The following is a 20857-nucleotide window of genomic DNA, read 5'->3' as shown; positions in this document are numbered from 1 at the left end:
CCTTTCTGACCAAACTGACAAAGAAAGTTTCGGTAGATGAGGAATAGTTTCTAAGGAATATTTTCTATTCCTGGCGTCTCCTGTATTGAGGTGATCTTCCTTACCTTACACATGTCATTATTCTTAAACTTGTTAAATTTCTTAATATTTGAGCAAATTTTGAGTAACATTGTCAACATTTAACACAAGGGCTTTAACATCCGGGTCTTCTTGTATGAGGTAAAAGGTAAAACATTGTCTAAGTATTGCGTTGTTGTGTTACAGCTGTTATGTGTTGTTGTGTTACAGCTGTTATGTGTTGTTGTGTTACAGCTGTTATGTGTTGTTGTGTTACAGCTGTTATGTGTTGTTGTGTTACAGCTGTTATGTGTTGTTGTGTTACAGCTGTTATGTGTTTATATACAGCGTTAAATGTGTGTGTGTGTCATAGCTGTTATGTATTTGTGCGTGTTACATATGTTACAGCTATCAAGAATGACAAATATATGTATACACATCAACTATTGCGTTACTGTATGTGTGTGTGTGTGTGTGTGTGTGTGTGTGTGTGTGTGTGTGTGTGTGTGTGTGTGTGTGTGTGACTTCTGAAACGTCGTATGACAATTCCCTAAATTCGGTAGATGAGCGGAAGGCCGTTATCTGCCCTTAGATGCGGCTCCCCAAATCAGCATGTGCGCGACGCCGACTACGTGTCGCCAGCGACTGTACAGCACAGATGCCTGAGTATGAAGGCTACAGTTGGCGTTGTTTCTAGTAATTCTATTTCGGATTAACATTACGCGTACTATGTACATTATATCATCTTGATTTTGGGGACTATAAAAACGATAAAGGGATGAAAACCAGGCTGGCGGTCAACTGTATCAGGACACTCGCCAAGCTGGTGTACAGTCTTGAACGAAAATCCCTTCGTTCACCTGTGACTCCGAAGTACTGAAACTAGTCTCGAACTGCCTGTCTACATCTACGTGGCGCTGCAGTGTCTCATTCTGGTTTAGTACAGTTTTGAACCTACGTGCAAAGAAACTGTTGTTCTTAACTGTACAGTTGGGGTCAAAAGTTCGTTCCCTGTAGTGGAGATGAGTCACGGAAATGAGTCTTCTAATTTACCCTGACTGTCATCTGGTACGGGTGTGCTGTTTTATCTCATTTGGGGTCGATATTACTTCAGTTTGGGAGGAAATGAACTTTTGACTCAGGGTATACAGTAGCTTGTCTTAACCGGACCATAAATAAGAGATTATGAAGGACCACAGGCCGCCACGTGGCCTCATGACCAAGACTGACTCCTTATCATTTCCTTTGTTTTCGCTTCTTTCCTTTAGGAGAGTTGAAGGAATGTAATAATAATGAAGAACCATAAAGAAATACATAAATAAAAAAAAATCAAAGGTGAGAAACAATATTTGTATGTTGTGTTGTTAAAGTAAGAGAAACAATTGAGACCCTGCAATTGTGTGTAAATGAGGCAGCAAGTCAGATCATCAACCAGAGACTTGGTCACAATTTTCGTGATGCCATATGGCAGCAGGGTCTACCATTAGACAACACATTATGCTTCCAATATCTTCCCAGGCGGTAGTACCTCCCCGTTTGATATCTGCCTACAACCTACTACCTGCGGTTAATATAAAAGTTTAAAGTCGTTTTTGGCTGCTCTCACCAACAGGTAGCAACGGAGGACTTAATGATGCTACATATCTTGAGTGTAATCTGAACCGGAGCAGTCGAGGACGAGGTGGTGGTGTGCTGTACTGACGCCTTGTCTTACTTTGCTCCCAACATTATCAAGGCGGGTCAAGGGTCCTTTTAATTATCAATTGCCGCTTTCTCTTTTACTCGGGTATCCCAATTATGGTTTTCAGCCCCTCTAAATGAGTATTGATAAAATGTTGGTACTGTACATGAATGAACAAACAGCCGCTAAAAAAAAAAATAACGTTGATCCCTGCACTAAGGTTAGCATAGAACATGTGGTCGCCTGTACATAAAAAAAGTTTTAAATACAATTACAAAAATTAAATACGAACAACAAATAAATAAATAACAGATTTTTTTTTTAAGGTGGAGAGATGAACAGAACAGAGAAAGAAGAAGTCTACCTTTATGCATAGTGTGTCGTCTCGGGGCGTGGCACCAGACCAGCGGGTCATGGTGGCGGGACGGTATCAAAGTATCTGCAAGTCAGAAACAAGTGTATTGGTATGGTACACTCCACATCCCTCCCACACTCACCACACCTATACACGAGACAGGTGCTGAAATAGAAGCACTGGTATACATGCGTAAAAAACATATACATGTCTGAATGTATGATGTCCGTGCAGTGACGCGCGCGCGAACACACACACACGCACACGCACACACACACACATTCATATGCCTCCAACAGTAATACATGCATAAACACTTACAAAAACGTACGTGAATAACGATAAACATACAGATACACGTACACACACATACAAATAAACACTGGATTGTTAAACACCGAGAAAATGGAGTTAAGAGTCAGCTTGTGGCAGACAGTGCGGTTTATAAGGTAAAGAAAGTTCCCAGTATAGGGAGTAGTGGGCAGCCGTCCCGTCAGGCTGAAGGCCCACTGACTCCTTCACTTGACACATACATGATATTAACAGTAAAAGAACAATTACAATGAAAAATCACAACAGCGAGAAACATGGCAAAAAATCTGAAAATATTGACCGTCAACTTATAAAAAAATAGGAAGAATGTTGTACCCACACGGTATCGTTCAGTAAGGACAAGGGCAGACAATGAGCTAAGAGAGGCGAGGAAGAAGAAATTAAGGTGTACACAGAGTATCCCGCAGTGCTCACAGAGACCAACACCTCCAGGTCAGGTCACACACGCTGATCACATACACGAATCTGTCGAGTTAGTGGTAAACGAGAGTCGACACGAATGATAACTTAACTCAAGATAACCTCGGTGGTGTTGGAGTAATGTTAGTTTTATACATCACTTCAATCACTTGGCACAATGACTGACCGCAAGAAAGACACACTCGGAGGAATCATTTTCACCAGGTGGGGTAGACTCTCTCACAGGATAATTAAAAAGGTGTTGGGAAGGTGAGTAATGCTCGTGTTACCGTTTTTGCTTCTGAACAGTAGAGAAGAAAGTCCTGTATCCCTTACACACCGTCCTCACAGCTTCCAGTGACCGGCAACATGACTAAGCCAGAGTCTCCAAGCTGTGAACGGCTAACATGTACCTGTAAATTCTTGATACTGTTCTTCACTCTCTTGTATTAAAATTACTATACTGTGTGTGACCATCTGGGAACCTTTCTTGCTATATATTTTTCTTTTGTGTATATTTTAATTTCTTGTCGTCGGTGGCACCAAATCTGCTTAATCATTATTCTCTTTTCAGTCTTGGACACCTATACTCGCCTCTTTCAGTATGTATAAGGGTGAGTGGGAGGAACAATTATTGCTTCTCGATTCACAATATTGATCTTTTTCCACTTTCATTCTCCTTCGTATCTGTGATTTAAAATATTTCAAGTTTTTCTCGACTCTTGAGTTACTTCATTAACGCGACATTCACACACACACACACACACACACACACACACACACACACGTGCTATAAACAAGGACACGTAAGAGGAAGAAGTGCCAGTTCACCTCTCCCCCCGTCCCCCCACACGCCCCTCCCTAACACGGTACACAAGACCCCTACCCCACATTTACATCACCTGGACGTGTCCGCCCCAGATAGGCGACGCAGCCCGCCATCTGCGTCACAATGCCACCATCCACACTTAACATCCTGCATCATTTCCACGCCCGCGGCCTCCACCCTACCCCCTCAGCGCCTACCGAGGGAGGGCGGGAGGATATCCTTCCGCTTGCCACAATGCTACTAAGGTCCGACAATGGTCGTCGGGGCGTGACCTCCAACAGGCACTTCCTCCCACTGCCACGTATTTACATGTTAAGTGATGGCGGCCGATTTGCTGGTGGTAGTGGTGGTGTGACCTGGTGGTGGTGGTGTGGCCTGGTGGTGGTGGTGTGACCTGGTGGTGGTGTAAACTGGTGATGATGTTGTGACCTGGTGGAAGTGTGACATAGTGGTGGTGGTGTGACCTGGAGGTGATGTTGTGACCTAGTGATGGTGTGACTTGGTGGTAATGTTGTGACCTGGTGGTGGTGTGACCTAGTGGTGGTAGTGTGACCTGGTGGTGGTGGTGGTGGTGTGACCTAGTGGTGGTGGTGTGACCTGGCGGTGATGGTGGTGTGACCTGGTGATGATGTTGCAGATCTGGTGGTGGTGTGACCTAGTGGTGATGGTGTGACCTGGTGGTGCTGGTGTGACCTGGTGGTGGTGGTGTGATCTGGGGTGTGACCTGGTGGTGGTGTGACTTGGTGGTGGTGTGCCCTAGTGGTGGTGCTATGCCTGGTGGTGGTTGGTGTACCTGGTGGTGGTGTGACATGGTGGTCTTTGTGGTGTGATCTGGCGGTGATGGTGTGGCCTGGTGGTGTGACCTGGTGATGGTAGTGGTGGTGTGACCTAGTGGTGGTGTGGTGTGGCCTGGTGGTGGTGTGGTGTGACCTGGCAATGTAGTGACCTGCTGAGGTGATGGTGTAACCTGGATGGTGGTGTGATTGTGTGACCTGATAGTGGTAGTGACCTGGTGATTATGATGTTGTAACTTAAGATGGTAGCGCGCGCACACACACACACACACACACACACACACACACACACACACACACACACACACACACACACACACACACACACACACACACCAATAGAACAAGATAATTTTACGAGCCGACAAACCCGTCACCTCACTCATATTGTTATGGCTAAATTTCGAGGAAAAATATAAGGAACAGGTAATAAACAAGACGATAAAAGAATAAAAAATAATACATAATAAACACGTAAACAAAACCACAGAAGAATACATACGGAACAGATAAATGTATTAGAATAAGAATAACAAAAATAAATAAATAAAGTTACAACACAAGTAAACGTAGATAATAATAATAATAATAATAATAATAATAATAATAATGATGATGATGATGATGATGATGATGATGATAATAATCTTCACTCTAGGTATTCACAAACAAAATCCCACAAAACATCAAACACAAAATCCCAGACAGATAAATAGATCAACATAAACATTCGCGTAACCACACCTGCAAGCTGTCACCTTCAACACCTGTGTACGGAAGGGGGGGTGGGAAAGGTTAGAGGGGGTAAAGGGGAAGTAGCGAGGTGAAGGAGGGGAGGAAGGGGGGTGGGGAGAACAAAAGAGAAAGAGGTGAGGGGGGGTGAGAGGGGGTGGTGAGGGGCAAGCAGAAAGGAGAGGGTTAGGTGTAAGGAGGGGTTAGGGGGGTAGCAGAAAGATGTTAGGGGAGTGTGAAGGAAAGGGGGAAGGGGGAGGGTAAAGGGTGGTTAGGAGGGGGTAAGTACACAACACGACACAGATATACACTTGCTGTAGGGCGTAGTTAGAATATGCAAGTGTATGGAGGCGAGAGTTACACTTATACGGTGTGGCAACATGTGGTGTGAATAATGCGTTGGTACATGACTGCGGCATCAGGTAGGCGTTACAGGTGTATACGTTAAAACGACACTACGACAACAGGTATGAACGAGAGTACGGCCAAAGATGTGAGTTAAAACGGGGTTATGATAACAGATATGCAACTCAACGGATGGCAACGGATATGTGTTAAGATAATGTTGCAACAGAATATGTGTTACGCGCACGCACACACACACACACACACACACACACACACGAATAATGGTTTGTCCTTTTTTGTTGTGTGTGTGTGTGTGTGTGTGTGTGTGTGTGTGTGTGTGTGTGTGTGTGTGTGTGTGTGTGTGTGTGTGTGTGTGTGTGTGTGTGTGTGTGTGTGTGTGACAATCATAATACCACACCGTACTATTAAATCAGTTTTGTCGTTTACATCAAATAATATTTCTTAGCAAGAGAAAAAACACAATCGTTTTATATACATACATATATACGAGTATGTACAGTATATTTATTTTTTTACAGCAGCGACTGACAACACCATTGGAGTCGTACCCTTCCCTCCTCCTCCTCCTCCACCTCTACTTCCTCCTCCACATCCTTCTCCTCTTCTACTCTCACCACGTCCCACACTAACGAGGGAACTCTACAACTAACAAACGAAGGGGTGAAAACAATGTCATTCCTCTCTCTCTCTCGTGTAAGCAATGACACTGTAATCGGTGTAATCGGTGTAATCGGTGTACTATGATGTTTTTCCCCTGTAACCAGACAAACCACGATACCAATCTTCGTATTTTTCTATCAAGGTAAAAAAAAAAGACAGATATATACATTAATAATATTTGGTTAACATTCCCTTAACAAAACCCTGACCTTCTCTCCCCCCCTTAATTTGTTCCTCATTACCAGTGCCTATTTTATTTTCACCTACTCACCTAACTAACTCACCTACTCAATATCTAACTAACAACAACAAATAAACAAAGACTAACTAACTGGTTGAATGGCTAACTTACAAACAAAGTAACTAACTGACTGGTCCCTATACAACAAACACACACACATGCGCGCGCCATCGTCAAAAAAAAAAACATTTTATATTCCTTTTTTTGGTGTTTGTTTTTTAGGGTGAAGGAGTTTCGTTTTGGTGTGTGTGTGTGTGAGTGTATGCATGGCTACAGTAGACAGCCGAGACGAATTTAATTGGCTGGATGGCATCGTTGGTTGGTGTAGTCATAGCAACAATAACAAAAGGTCGATTTAGGAGAAAAAAAAAATTGTGGAGATATATATATACATAGAGTGGGAGAAAAATGTTCAGACGTGAGGTGAATATCACACACACACACACACACACACACACACACACACACACACACACACACACACACACACACACACACAACACACACACACAGAAAATAGGAGTTTGCAGTGTCAAGGAAATTTTTTTGACCTATTCAAGTCTAGTTAATCTTGATTTATGCAAATATTGGCTAATCAATAATCAAATTAACTAGACATACTAAAATATAAACTACTAACTCGATATAATCCTCCTTAAGGTTCACCAATCAGGAATAGACTAGAAATAACTAATACTAACAGCCAAAGGTCTAATCATTCCCCTACGACTAGCCAATCAACGACAGGCTATCACCAGAAATAGCCAATACAAACCGACGGAGTCCTAACCATTCCAAACATTTGTCAGTCACCAAAGACCTTAACTAGAAAACAACCAATACTAACAGTAAGGACCTAATCACTCCTGCAACTAGCCAATCAGCGGCGGGCCAACGAGACCAGGCATGTGTTGTTGACAGACTTTCACAAAACTGTTACACATTCACCTCAAAGTGGAACGGAAGTGTGGCACGCAGCCCGACCTGACCTACCTGTGTTGACCTCCCTCCCCTCCGGCCAGGTGAGGGGTGGGTGTAGGGAATAGGTGAGGGGGTGTGTACCCTAACTGTGGTGATGTACGGGGTTGTGTACTTGACTGTCGGGATGTATTGGGGTGTAGGGGGTGTATTAGGGTGTAGGGGTGTATTGGGGTGTATTGGGGTGTAGGGGGTGTATTGGGGTGTATTGGGGGGTGTATTGTGATGTAGGGGTGTGTGAGCAAGTGTCCTGTGATGTAGGGGTGTAGGGGTCCTGTGATGTAGGGGTGTAGAGGGTGTCCCAGATGTAGGTGTAGAGGGTGTCCCAGGATGTAGGGGTGTAGGGCTTGTCCCAGGATGTGGGGGTGTAGGGGGTGTCCTGTGATGTGGGGGTGTAGGGGTGTCCCAGATGTAGGGGTGTAAGGGGTGTCCCAGATGTAGGGGTGTAGAGGGTGTTCTAGATGTGGGGGTAGGGGGTGTCCCAGATGTAGGGGTGTAAGGGGTGTCCTGTGATGTAGGGGTGAGGGTGTTCTGTGATGTAGGGGTGTGCAGAGGGTGTTCTTGTGATGTGGGGGTGTAGGGGTTGTCCCAGATGGGGTGTAGGGGTTGAATCCCAGATGGGGTGTAGGGGTTGGTCCCAGATGTGGGGGTGTAGGGGTGTCCCAGATGTAGGGGTGTAAGGCACCCAGGATGTGGGGTGTAGGGGGTGTAGGGAGGTGTCCTGTGATGTAGGGGTGTAGGGAGGTGTCCTGTGATGTAGGGGTGTAGGGGGTGTCCTGTGATGTAGGGGTGTAGAAGGATATCCTCTACTGTGGGTGGAGGTGGTGCGTCATCTTATCACGGGAAAGAAGGAGAGAGGGAGGGAGATGGTGAGTGAGGCTCGAAGGAGAGATGAAGGCGGTGAGTGAGTGAAGGAGAGAGAGAGAGTAAGGAGAGAGGGAGGGAGGGAGGTGGTGAGTGAGTAAAGGAGAGAGAAGAAGGGAGGTGATGAATGAAGGAGGGAAAGGGAGTTGTTTGTTAAATCACGATTTAAATCAGAATGTTTTAAAAAAATAATTGATTTAAATCACGGTTTGGTTTTTATGTACTAAATGTAAAAGGAAAGAAGTAAAAATTAAACAATTGCTTCTATGCTTTATAGTGTGTTCCCACAACAAAAAATACAATATTTGTTTTGTAACTGAAACAACAAACACAAGCTTAAGATAAGTAACATCTCTTTGCTACCTTACATGTATTACTGTACTGTACTTCTACCTCAAACATGTAAGGGTTGTAGTTATGTATTAAGTCATTGATAACTTGTTTTAGGATTACTTCAGAGTTGCAAAGTAAAACTAAGTAACAACACTTTCGGATACAATATGATATTAAGAATTTATATAAATCAAATTCTAATTTCTCGTAGTCTTTGCTGCACCACCATGACCAGTGTCTATAATCAAAGACTTTATAAACAGAGGAGAAGACTGGGAACAGTTGACAGTCTACAAGGGGAAACCGTGACAAAAATTTTACAAACTTGATTGAAATAAAAAAATTCCGATTTAAATCAAATAAATCCGATTTTCTTATATAAAAAATCGGCAACCCTGGTGTGTGATGACTTAGAGCAAGACAGAAAGGAGGGAACAAATTCAGTGTTTACTTAAAAAAACAAATTATTCCTCGAAGACACTCTGAATTGTAACCATAAACTGTTTCTTCCCCGCCGATTAGTACTTGATGATTAGGCATTGTCCCATTTTTTTTCTTTGGTCTCCTTTATTTTCATCTTTTTACTTTCCAGTCGTTAAAGACGTGTATAATAAATGAATAATTCCTGGGAGACGTGTAGAGTATTGGTCCAGAGTTTCAAAGCAATCCGTTCAACCATCATCTCTCACATAGGGATTATTCGCAGACAGATGAACGAACGAACGGACCGAGAATAAAAAATGATCATAGTAAAGCATTAATTTACACACCCAACAACAAACGCTTCTTCTAATATCAAACCCGAGTACCCCAGTTCCTATCATTTAAGACCTGGGCAAGTACACGGTACTACTACTACTGCTGCTTCAACTACTACTACTATTTTTATTTTTTATGTAACGTGGCCTCCAGCCTCCCCCTATAACCACACCTTCGCCGCTATTTTTTTACCTTAAAATTAAATATCCTAATACATAAGTAGCTATCCTAGTTGTGTGAGTTAGTTGAGCCGCAGATCTATGCAGCATTCAGTGACTGTTGCCCCATAGTCAATATCTGCAACTGTTGTCGGCTTTGGGGCCGATGCTCTCGTTCCCCTGAGGCAGAGCAAAGCCGACCTAAGGAGAGAGAAGGACAGTCGACATCTCATCCAGGCTGTAACATAACTTCTAGGCTGCTGCTTCTGTTCGGATAGCACCTCCGCGAGTCTGGTATAGAAGCATCTTGCACTTGGTCCCATCCCATCAGAGGTTGTGAACACTTAGAGGAGTGAAGCTGCCTTGATCAACGTTCTGAATTCTCTCCCCTTATGCCCTATCTTGTCGTTCTCGTTCCTCCTGTGTGCAGCATGAGAGCTAAGTTACGGTGACATGCGGCCATGGGATCAAAGATCCTGATGTCGAAGGCGGCTCGCTGTCCCCGCGTCCAGAATCCTTGAGCACTGACGTCAACACGGGCTTCGTTGGATATGTTTGAAGTCCTATGTTGGAAAATCTCACCGTCCAATGGAAGGAGGGTCGGTTCTACCCTGAATCACGGCAGATTTCCTTCAACATATTTGTTGAGAGATCCCTTACTTCGTCATGCCTCATGCATATGGAGCCCCCTTTCTTGCACACCATGGAGTGATGGACGTCATAGGAAGAGCCACACACGCATTGGAGGGCAAACCTTCGACTGGCCTACCGTACCTTAGAGCATTGGCATCTGTAAATTCTTGTTTATTGAGACTGAAACCATTTGCCCTTATCGGTAACGTAGTTAACCGGTTCGATGCGCCCACCTCCTGCGCTATAGCTACTTTTTTTTTCAAATTATCTGGTACTTGCAGCAACAGTTGCTGCAACTTATCACTTTGGCTTTGCTGTCGTTCTGTCGGAATGGACCTTCGAATCTTGTTTACTTCACTGGTATCCAACTCCCCTGTTGCGTTCTGAGCTATTATGTGGTCGGTGAGAGCTGCCGTGAGCTTAACTGAGTTTTGATGTTCTGTGGCAGCAATCTCCTCTGGATTGGTCAATCCCATTCCTCCCAGTCTCGGTGGTAGTGCAAGGAGTGATCTTTCTGCTGGGGTTAAGTCAGGGTGTTTCACTAATTTGGGAATGAAATTGACGCTGATAGCTTCTTCCAGAGGGTAGAGGAGGGGTCCGATATCAGGGATAGTACGCATCAGGTAGTTCCAACGATGCTTGACTCCATAGGTGAATGCAGCAAAAGCCGCATGTGGCTCTGTGTTAGCAATCTCAGACAGAGCTTGGATTTCACTAACCCACTCATTCACCTTTCCTGCTACGTACTCGGTCTTGAAGTCCGTAGTGCCAATTACTGCGCCTAGATGTTTTTGGCCGTCCTTAGTTATTTTGGCCTCACTTCCGCCAAAAACCTCCTTTGCCCGTTCATAATGTTTTGGCTTCACGATGAGGAAGGACTTGCTGGCGTTTGGGTGGTACCCTATTTGTGGACCTCGCGATGTTACCAAGTCCCCACCACTTTTTGATGCACTCCACTTTTCCTGCTCCTGTAAGGTCATCAGCATATGCCACTTGTTTGACCCCAGTTGTTTCAAATTTTATTTCTTGCTGGAGCACTGATAGGCCTATTGCATACATTGCCGTTGCAACAGGGTCCCCCTGTGTTGTTCCCTCGGTTGACTGTAAGATGGTATCACCTCGTAGGGCCTTGTTGTTTACTATATAAAGGTCTGATGGACTACTACTATTACTACTACTTTGCTGATATGAGATATTAAGGATGTCACCTTCGTTGGTGAGTTCTGAGGTGACTCGAGAGACTGGTACGGGATCAGCAGGGCCGTTCACAGATGTGGCACATGTGGGGGGGCTACATCTAGTGCAGCAGGGGCGGCGGCAGCGTCTATCCGGCGCTGGCGCTTGTCTGCCTCGGTATGCAGTCGGGCTAACTCGAAAGTATTGACACCTCGTGTGGTGCTCCTCCAAGCGTTACGGTGTGGAGTGATCGTCCCCCAGGTGAGGGGGGGGGGGTCGATTTGGCACTTTTTCAGGTTTGTCTTAAGACGATCCTTATAACGTTTCCGTTGTCCGGTATTCCGCCAGCGATACTAGTACGCGCAGACACACACACACACACACACACACACACACACACACACACACACACACTCGTAATCATCCAAAGTGTTCACACCAAGCCATTCTTACCTTTTTGCACTGTCACCATGTTGAAATGCCCTGTAGTATGACCTTCTCCCCATCTAGTTATTATATTTCATATTTGTATCACTTATGTTTCTTGTATATCATTTGTCAATCAAGAGACCCATTCCCCAATTATGTAAATGTATATTTTCAGCCTTCCAGCTGCCATGCACTTTCAATAAAGCGTTAATTATTATTATTATTATTATTATTATTATTATTATTATTATTATTATTATTATTATTACACACACACACACACACACACACACACACACACACGTAAGTTACTTCGAAAAATGTCTAGTAGGTTAAAAAGAGGTGCTGGCTCAGTGAACACCTGCAGTAAAGGTAAATAACTCGAATCAGTAACATACTAAATGATATGTGTTTGACTGAAATTTTTTCAAGAAGATAGTGACTTACCTTTCATGGTAACACTAGCTATGGTAATGGAGGAAAAGCAGAAGAGGAGGGAGGAAGGGGAAAGAGAATGGGAGAAGTGAGGGAATGGTAGCAGGAAAAAGAAGAGAGAGATGTTAAAGGAGAGTTAAAGGAAAACAAGGGAGGAGAAAGAGGGGGTGGGAAGCAGGGGGGAGGGGGGGAATAAAGGGTATTCGGGAACAGGCAAAGTGGATAAATAAAGTAAGAGGTGGATAAATAAAGTCATTAGGTAGAATATAAAGGAGTAAGAGAGAGAGAGAGAGAGAGAGAGAGAGAGAGAGAGAGAGAGAATGGCTGAGGACGAATAAGGAATCAAAGGAGAAGGAGAGGGACATGTGGAATGAAAGTGAGAGGGGTGAGAGGAGAGGGAAACAGCTAAGAGGAATGAGAGTAAGAGGAGAGAAAGAGATGGGTGAGAGAAGAGGGAGAGAGCTAAGGGGAATGACTGTAAGAAGAAAGAGGTAAGAGGAGAAAGAGATGGGTAAGAAGGAATGAGTGAGAGGAGACAGTGAGAGGGGAGAGAGGAGAGGGAGAAAGCTAAGTGGAATGAGAGTGAGAGGAGAGAGGGAGAGGAGTGAAAGGAGAGGAAAAGGGGTGAGAAGGAATGAGAATGAGAGGGGAGGGAGAGGGATAAGAGGAGAGGGAAACTGCTAAGTGGAATGAGGGTGAGAGAGGAGGGAAGGAATGAATGAGAGGAGAGGGTTGAGAAGGAGTGAGAGTGAGAGGGAGAGGGGTGAGAAGGAGTGAGAGGAGAGGAGAGGGAGAGGTCAGCATGAGGACAGTCACAACGGGATGGTATCGGCGCTAGAGGAAGCACCACCTCCAGCCAGTAGATAGTGCAGGGAGGGGAGAGAGTGAGGGAGTGCTGGGTGAGGGTGGTGGGTGAGGGTGAAGGAGTGCTGGGTGAGGGAGTGCTGGGTGAGGGTGAGGGAGTGCTGGGTGAGGGAGTGCTGGGTGAGGGTGAGGGAGTGCTGGGTGAGGGAGTGCTGCTGGGTGAGAGGGAGTGCTGGGTGAGGGAGTGCTGGGTGAGGGGTGCTGGGTGAGGGTGAAGGAGTGCTGGGAGGGAAGGAGGGGGATGAAAGGGCTTGGGAGAAAAGGAGACGAACTAAGGACAGAGAGAGAGAGAGAGAGAGAGAGAGAGAGAGGACAGAGAGAGAGAGAGAGAGAGAGAGAGAGAGAGAGAGAGAGAGAGTAATACTATTCATTAACAGGAAGTGGTCTTGCGCAAAATAAGAATAACAAAATAATATGTATCTCGACAGACAAAGGATGTCAGGTCACAGATGATTGGTTGAACATTGGGAGACGACATCAGCAAACCACCAATCAGAAAGTCTACCGAGGTCCGCCGCAGTATCTATAATACGTGACTCGTAAAATAAATTAAGAAAAATTCTATGTGAAAAGAAGAATATTAAATGTTAAAAAATAAATTCCCAAACTAATGTTGATAATTTGCTGATAAAAAAAAAATCAATATATAAGAATTAGGAGTAATGTAGTTTTCGAGTCATCACTGATTTTGTGTATTTTACTTATAATAAATGTTCTTGAGTAATGGAGACTATCTGACACATATTAATAAAGTCTTAAATTAATGTATGCAGTGGGCGTCAATGTACATGACACTATATGTCTTATTTTCATACAACACACACACACACACACACACACACACACACACACACACACACACACACACACACACACACACACACACAGAACAGTTTGTCAGTCTGCACACTGTTCCCCTCCGCCATACAGTATACCAAGTTTCCTTAAGACCGTCGACCAAGAACACTATCAGTATATTGGTACTTGCCACAACAAGATAAATAATACTCATGTGTGTGTTTTGAGCTTGAGACACAACACTGCATGAGACGTGAGGTGATGTATAGTAATGTAGTTTAGTATGAGATAATGTATATAAGGACGCTGCCATTTGGAGCCGTAGTTGTGATGCTGATAACATGATGAATCTTTCCAGGAGACAGATTAATGGTGGAAAAAACTAACAGAGTTTCATTAAAGTTACTGACATCAACGAACACGAAACACAACATTTATTCTGAACTTCATCTGAATCAAACATTGGGAAAGTAGTTGTGGTAATGCTAAGGAGGAGGGAGGGGGTATAGGTGAAGGCTGGGTGGATGCAAGTGGGGGGGGGGGCACAGAGAACACAGAGGAGGAGGGGTAAAGGGTCACTGAGGGGACACAGAACACCAGGTGAGACAGCGGGGGGGTGGAGGGGTTCTCTAAGATTTCCACAACATTATCGCAAGTGTTTCCTTATGACAGAGAAGAGAGAGAGAGAAACAAGTCCGATGGAGAGTAGAAGAGGTTGAAGGAGAGGGGAGACATAAAGACACGGGAGACAGGGAGACACAGAGACAAGGGTGGGTGGGGTACAAGAGAGAGAGAGAGAGGGAGAGAGAGAGAGAGAGAGAGGAGAGAGAGAGAGAGAGAGAGAGAGAGAGAGAGAGAGAGAGAGAGAGAGAGAGGAGACAAGTGTGGTGGCGAGTACGAGACAAGATAGAGGGTGAAGGGGGAGTGCCAAGACTATCAGTGCCACAAGGTCGATCTATCAGGCTTCCTTCCATCCTCGCGTCACCAGTCGCCCTCTCCTCCACCCTGCAGATACTGTCACCACCGCCACCACCACCACCACCACCACCGGACGTCACGGGATAGGAGGCGGCAGCGACGCTTCAGGGTAGCTCGTGAGGATAGGAGTAACCAGTGAAGGTACAGCAGGGGTAAGGAACCAGCAGACAGGTTGAGAGGCAATTGGTAGATACTGTATAGTGGTAATCATATGTACAACTGGGCATCAGGGACACATGTGACAACAGACACATTAAGCAGGTAGCCAGCAGACAGCAGAAGCAGATGTATCACACGGTCGTATCATGGAAAACAAAGGTTAGAGTTGTTGGTAGAAGCAAAATGGAGGAGAACTATAATTCGGTATTCAGCATAAGCAGGAAAAGGAGCAGGTCACTGTTGTATGCAGGCAGCAGAAACACGAGACGACAGTACAGTAGAACACACACACACACCTAAGTAATATTTGCTTGCATAAGGAATTAAACTAATATAAAATCAGAGGTGGCCGAGGGGGAGACTGAGTTACATGTAATCAAGGATAATTATCTTAATTATCAGTAAATAATCTTTGTCCTTTTGGTCCAGGATAATTCCCTACACCAACTATCGTAAGGTTGTCATATCTCCCGTCCGTGTATGTGTGGGAGGGGGGGAGGGGAGGGTGCATGATATTACCTACAAATTGAATAACGATCTTTAAAATTTTTCACCCACTCGGCCTGGGTTAAGGAAAAGTCGAGAATCTAACTTTTTTTTCCAAGGTGGGGGAGGGTTAAAAGCGGTCAAAGGTCACTAATAAAGGTCACCTCACTCAAGAATGTTTCCACGAAGTATTGTTATGTAATTCCCACAGTATAACGTCTCCCCTATATGACAGACGACAAATGGTGTTTTATGATGACTTACTTCCTCCAACATTTATATGAACAGCTCAGTAACAAAGAGTTTCATCACAAGGAAAAAGACTTATTTAGTGCTGCCGAATTTTGTAATTTAATGAAAGTCTGATCACCGCTGAATAAGGATAGTGTTCATGAAAGAATGATTATATTGTATACTGGCATAATTATGTATCTCATATTGACACAAACTAAGAAATGGTTCGTTTTACAATCCAAAATGTGTGTGCGCTCGCCAGTGTTCTTCTGCTCGCGAGGCTACACGTTCTTATTGGCTGCACCTCCCCGACCTGCTGTCTTATTACTCTCGTAGTGGGCAACAAAATTAATGCAGAAAATCATCGGAATGGGAGGAATTGAGTGTGTTGGTCTCCTGTCTTATGTCCAATACAGTGAAAACTAAAGCTGCTGTATGTACGGACGTAAGGTACAGTACACTGATGTATTCATTGATTTTGTACAGAAATATAACAGGAACTATGGTAAGGACGTTGCACCTGAAAAATACATCGATAACTTTCAAGTCTTTACAACACACACACACACACACACACTGAGGGGGAGGGGAGTGGCAGCTGTGGTGAGCTACATGCACATAACACACGCAGCTGCACTATAGTCTGCCGAGAGGGCTCACTGTTTGCTTCTCTAACATTGAATTTTGTAAGAGACTTATAAACAATTACGACTATGTCTTCCACGAAACGTGACACCCGGAGCGGCAAGCACATAACCACACTAGCGCATCGATCCTTTAAAAAACGAGAAACAATGAGGGAAGGAGCTGAGGGTAAAGAAAATTCTCCTAATGGATCAGTCAGGAAAGTGTTCATAAGAGACGCTCACTTTCATTAGTTTTCAACGTATTCATGACTCTCTTTTTCTATCGACAGTAATGCATATAATGATAAATATACTGTAGAAAAAAATCGAAATACATGTGTCGGCAGGGACGGTCCTACTGAAACGCCTAATTTGTCAAAAAGGACCAAACCTTCTTTCAGCATCCTCGATAATGTAGATAATGTGTGCCTCTGTACATGGTGGTCAGACTTTTCACCCACAAAGTCACACATATTATACCTCTGCTCAAAAACCACAAGTCTTAAGAGTTTTTAGTGATGAGGGATGTGTAGGTGAGACTTCAGAAAACAATCGAGTTTTCTGCAAACATCCAGAAGACATATTATAAAATAAATAATTTTGTCTTAAAAGAGATGATTGAAAAATAATTATGAAAAAGGTTACACTTGGTTATAGAAGCACGCCCATGTTTTCATATCTACTAAATTATGTTAAACTTGGCATTTACTGGACCATCAGTAATGACCTTGACCTTTGACACAAATTTGAATTTGATCAACAACATTTGTCTAATGATGGCACATATCTTTGAGAGGTCTTAATAAAACCTCTATACTGGTACGAAAGTTAAGTTCCGGCAAGAGTTCAGAACACAATTTAAACCTTGCAGAAACCATAACAGAGGCGCGTCTATACCTGATGGCCAGCGTGTCTCGCGGGACTTGAACGTATCCCCTCATAAACCGGACGAAGAATTTATTTTAACACACTTCATGGGACATTCGTAAGGATGTACGAACGGGTTTTTAACACTGAAGTACTCAACTAACCACCATCACCACCACCATCACTACTCTCACCACCATCACCACTACCATCACCACCACCATCACTACTCTCACCACCACCACCATCACCACTAACATCACCATCACCACCACCACGACCTCCCTCAGCCCGAAAATAAACAGACGTGGCCGGAAAAGGGACAGATAACTTATCCCAAACACGAAACTTTCACTCCAGACGCACAGCGAGAGGACAGAGGCTAAGATAAAACACTACAATGGTATTTTAGTATTGATGTAACCAGCGTCATACAGTAATCCGTTTTTTTCTATTATAATTCAATTATCTTCTTATCAGTTCGTATAATTTAAGAATAATGATAAGTAATTGAAGTATAAAAGTGATACGTATTTAACAAATGTAAATAAACGGGGTAAACATAATTTAATACAGGCAGACAATAACAACTGAATTGGAAAAAAAAAGTAATGGAGGAAATAAAAAGAATCAATGATCTTTGTCACATATGGAAACATCGCAGCCATCACTCAGTCACTGTGGAGATTTTCCAGCGAGGACTGATCGCCTCCCATTATCGATCATGTCTTTTCACGTTAGTAACATTTCTATAAAGTTTGAAAATAATCAGTTAAAAGAAATGAAAATACAAGACAAAAATCACAAAAGACCATTAAATGCGGCCATGTAAAAGAAATCCATCTATTTAAACAAAATTCAGTTTCTTAATCCAAGTTCTTAGTTTCTCAATAACACTTATCATTTTGAAAACCAAACGACAAAACATAAGGTGAAGATTAATGCCACACGACGCCTTCAATTTTCCTCTGTATTCAATGGCCGAGTCTTAAGGTTGATCTCGAGGGCATCTTCTTCGCCAGGTTCTTTGTGTTAGTTTTGATGGAGCACGTTAGAGGCATCCCCGTATCTCCGGGCTGGTGAAGGGGGAGGAAGGAGGAGGGTGGAGGGGGGATTAACGTACGAACCTGTGGCATGGACGGTCCTTGTTCCTGTTAAAGTGCACCAGGGGAGGTTCAGGATGTGTACCGTTAGGTTCAGTGTCCGCCACAGCCTGATAAAACGCTCATAAGCATATATACACATGTGTTAACTATACCGACACACACACACACACACACACACCCAAAACTGGTACACGCGACCTGCCTTTATCCGGCCTTGTTTGTGACATCTGGCCCCACCTAAGAGGTGTTGTGGATGCCGGGTAAAACTGCAACTAGAGGAGCTCAAGTCGACGACCTCAGACAAGCCGTATCAAGGTTACGAGAAGCATTAACGACGACCCTTTTTAAGCTAACACGACAAGACATTCGCTATGTTTATCTTCCAAATCTGGCGAATAAATCCACTGATTACCTAAATCTGGAGAAAGAAAGTCGTTAATCCTCTAAATCGGCTTTTATTTGCACAAATGTATACGATCGTCTTCAGCCAAAAGATGCAAACGACAGACCTGGCCATTAGTGGAAATTAACAGAGTAGCAAGAGACTATTAACAGACAGTCAACAGAGGTAATTCGACACACGTGGCCAACAGTGATGACATTAGCAGACAAGAGAAACAGATATAATTTAAATATCCAGCAGAGGTAAAACTAACAGCCATAATCAACAGATACGACCAACAGAAACAACCAAAGATACAACCAAGACAACTAAACAGACAAAACCAACAGGCATAACGATCAGTCACAGCCAACACCTATCAAACAGACATAACAGACAACCAACAGACATTACTAACAGACACAGCCAAGACATAACCAAGAAAGACTACACCCGAGCACCAGAAAGCCATGAGAGGCGCTACAGGTGCGTGAAAGATTAATCACTCGAACACCTGTCCACTTCGAAGCGCTACAGGTGTTTGATTACGTATACAACTGCAACACCTGGTCACAAAGGCGCTTACAGATAAGATGTTTTCCTCTGTACAACAATATGATATTGCAACAGCTGATGGTGACTGATGGGGTACCTAACCGCAGCATCAGACAAGTAACATCTCACCGTTAATGGCACTGCAGATTTATATTTATTTTTAAGGTTGCAATTATTGGTCACTAGAAGCACCGCAACAGGTGGGGGGTTGTAATATCTGACAGACAGTGAAGTTATAGATCTTTAATTACTTTTAACGTTGAAACGATTGACCACAAAATGCGTAAAAGGTGAACCTGCAAACTCGATCAACAAAAAATATATAAGAAAATAAACTTTGGTCCTTATTTAATTCTAAAGTTGCAACATTTGATCACTGCAAGCGTTACAGATAGGAGCTTATTTATATAGTTGCAACATCGGCTCACCAGAGGGACTGCAAGTGGTGCGACTTGCAACATGAGGCCACTAGAGGCTTGGGTGGGTGTTTACAGTAAGTGGCGGTATGTGGCGGGTATTATGGCTCTATTTTGTGGAGGGAGCGACACAATGGCGGCCGCCACCGACACCACAATGGCCGCCATCACTTCCGGCCCCATTGAATTATCTCGTCTGGTGTTCCGGTGTGGAAAGGAACTGGTAAGTCCTGCTCTCTCTCTCTCTCTCTTTCTCTCTCTCTTCTAGGCAAGAGAAACTCCGATAATTCCCAACTTCATATTTTTCATCCATGGTTGTTGTGGGTCTCGCTAACAAGCCTGACTACAGGTATAGTGTACAGGTATACTCCACACGGTACAGCAGATGAATTAACTAGTACAGTGCGGGAAGACAAGCAGCCAATCCATGGTAGCGGACATAGGAGGCACCAGTAGGGTTCATATCAGCACTGACAACGCTACAGTGAAAATAAAAAAAATATATTGATAAGGAATATATAAGAGGAGTTTAAATTTTGTTATTCACAGTTAGTTCACAACATTTTGAGGGAAATGATACGTAGCCTGCTAGAGAAGATCATCAGGAAACAATACCGCTATGATATCTGCTGAGGCACTAAAGGAGCTCACTGTGAATAACCGTCACTTGAAAAAAAAATTAAGTTATTGCTTTTCGTTGTCGCTCTTGTTATTTTATTTCATATTAAGTGTTTAAAATGGTGAAGAACGTTTCTAATCACCCAGTACAGTATATTTGCAATTTAAAATGAGTAGTAGCGCGTGTCAGTGAGCTGGTAGCCTTATCATCGACCACAAGTGGCCGCTCACGACTTCGCGTGACTTACCGCAATCAGCAGTAAACGATCGAACTGAAATGCACAGTCATATGCAACTTCAGCACACTCACTGCCCCACGTGTGTCGTGTTAAATATTTCTCAATCATGTTTTCACTCACTGTAAATGTGTAAATGCCCATTAAATATATCTTTAAGCGTCAGCAGGATTTCTAGAGCATTAGGGGTAGTCGTTAATAAATTCATTAAAACGTAATATGGTGAATAATAATATAAGTCTGGCTACGAAGTTCTAAGAAATGGATAGAATAAGATGATATAATGGTGGTGACAGGATGACCACAGCAACACCACA

General features: G+C 43.6%; 1 protein-coding gene across 6 annotated transcripts in view; it reads right to left on the bottom strand.

The window, feature by feature from the left end:
• LOC121859818 (homeobox protein prospero-like) overlaps window positions 1-20857 on the bottom strand; it is a 225980-nt gene that overhangs the window by 148933 nt on the left and 56190 nt on the right. For all 6 annotated transcript variants that reach the window (XR_006087733.1, XR_006087732.1, XM_042356784.1 and 3 more), the window contains exon 2: window positions 2103-2177. Coding sequence is in view for 4 of the 6 variants with exons in the window: in XM_042356784.1 (XP_042212718.1) it covers window positions 2103-2177 (75 nt within the window). In the remaining 2 variants the exon portion in view is untranslated. The remainder of the gene's footprint in view (window positions 1-2102; window positions 2178-20857) is intronic.

Source organism: Homarus americanus, unplaced genomic scaffold (assembly GCF_018991925.1).
Source record: "Homarus americanus isolate GMGI-L3 unplaced genomic scaffold, GMGI_Hamer_2.0 scaffold30161, whole genome shotgun sequence".
In the NCBI taxonomy this organism is placed as follows: domain Eukaryota; kingdom Metazoa; phylum Arthropoda; class Malacostraca; order Decapoda; family Nephropidae; genus Homarus; species Homarus americanus.
Note: the sequence above shows the minus strand (reverse complement) of the source record. Positions and strands in the feature narration are given on the sequence as shown.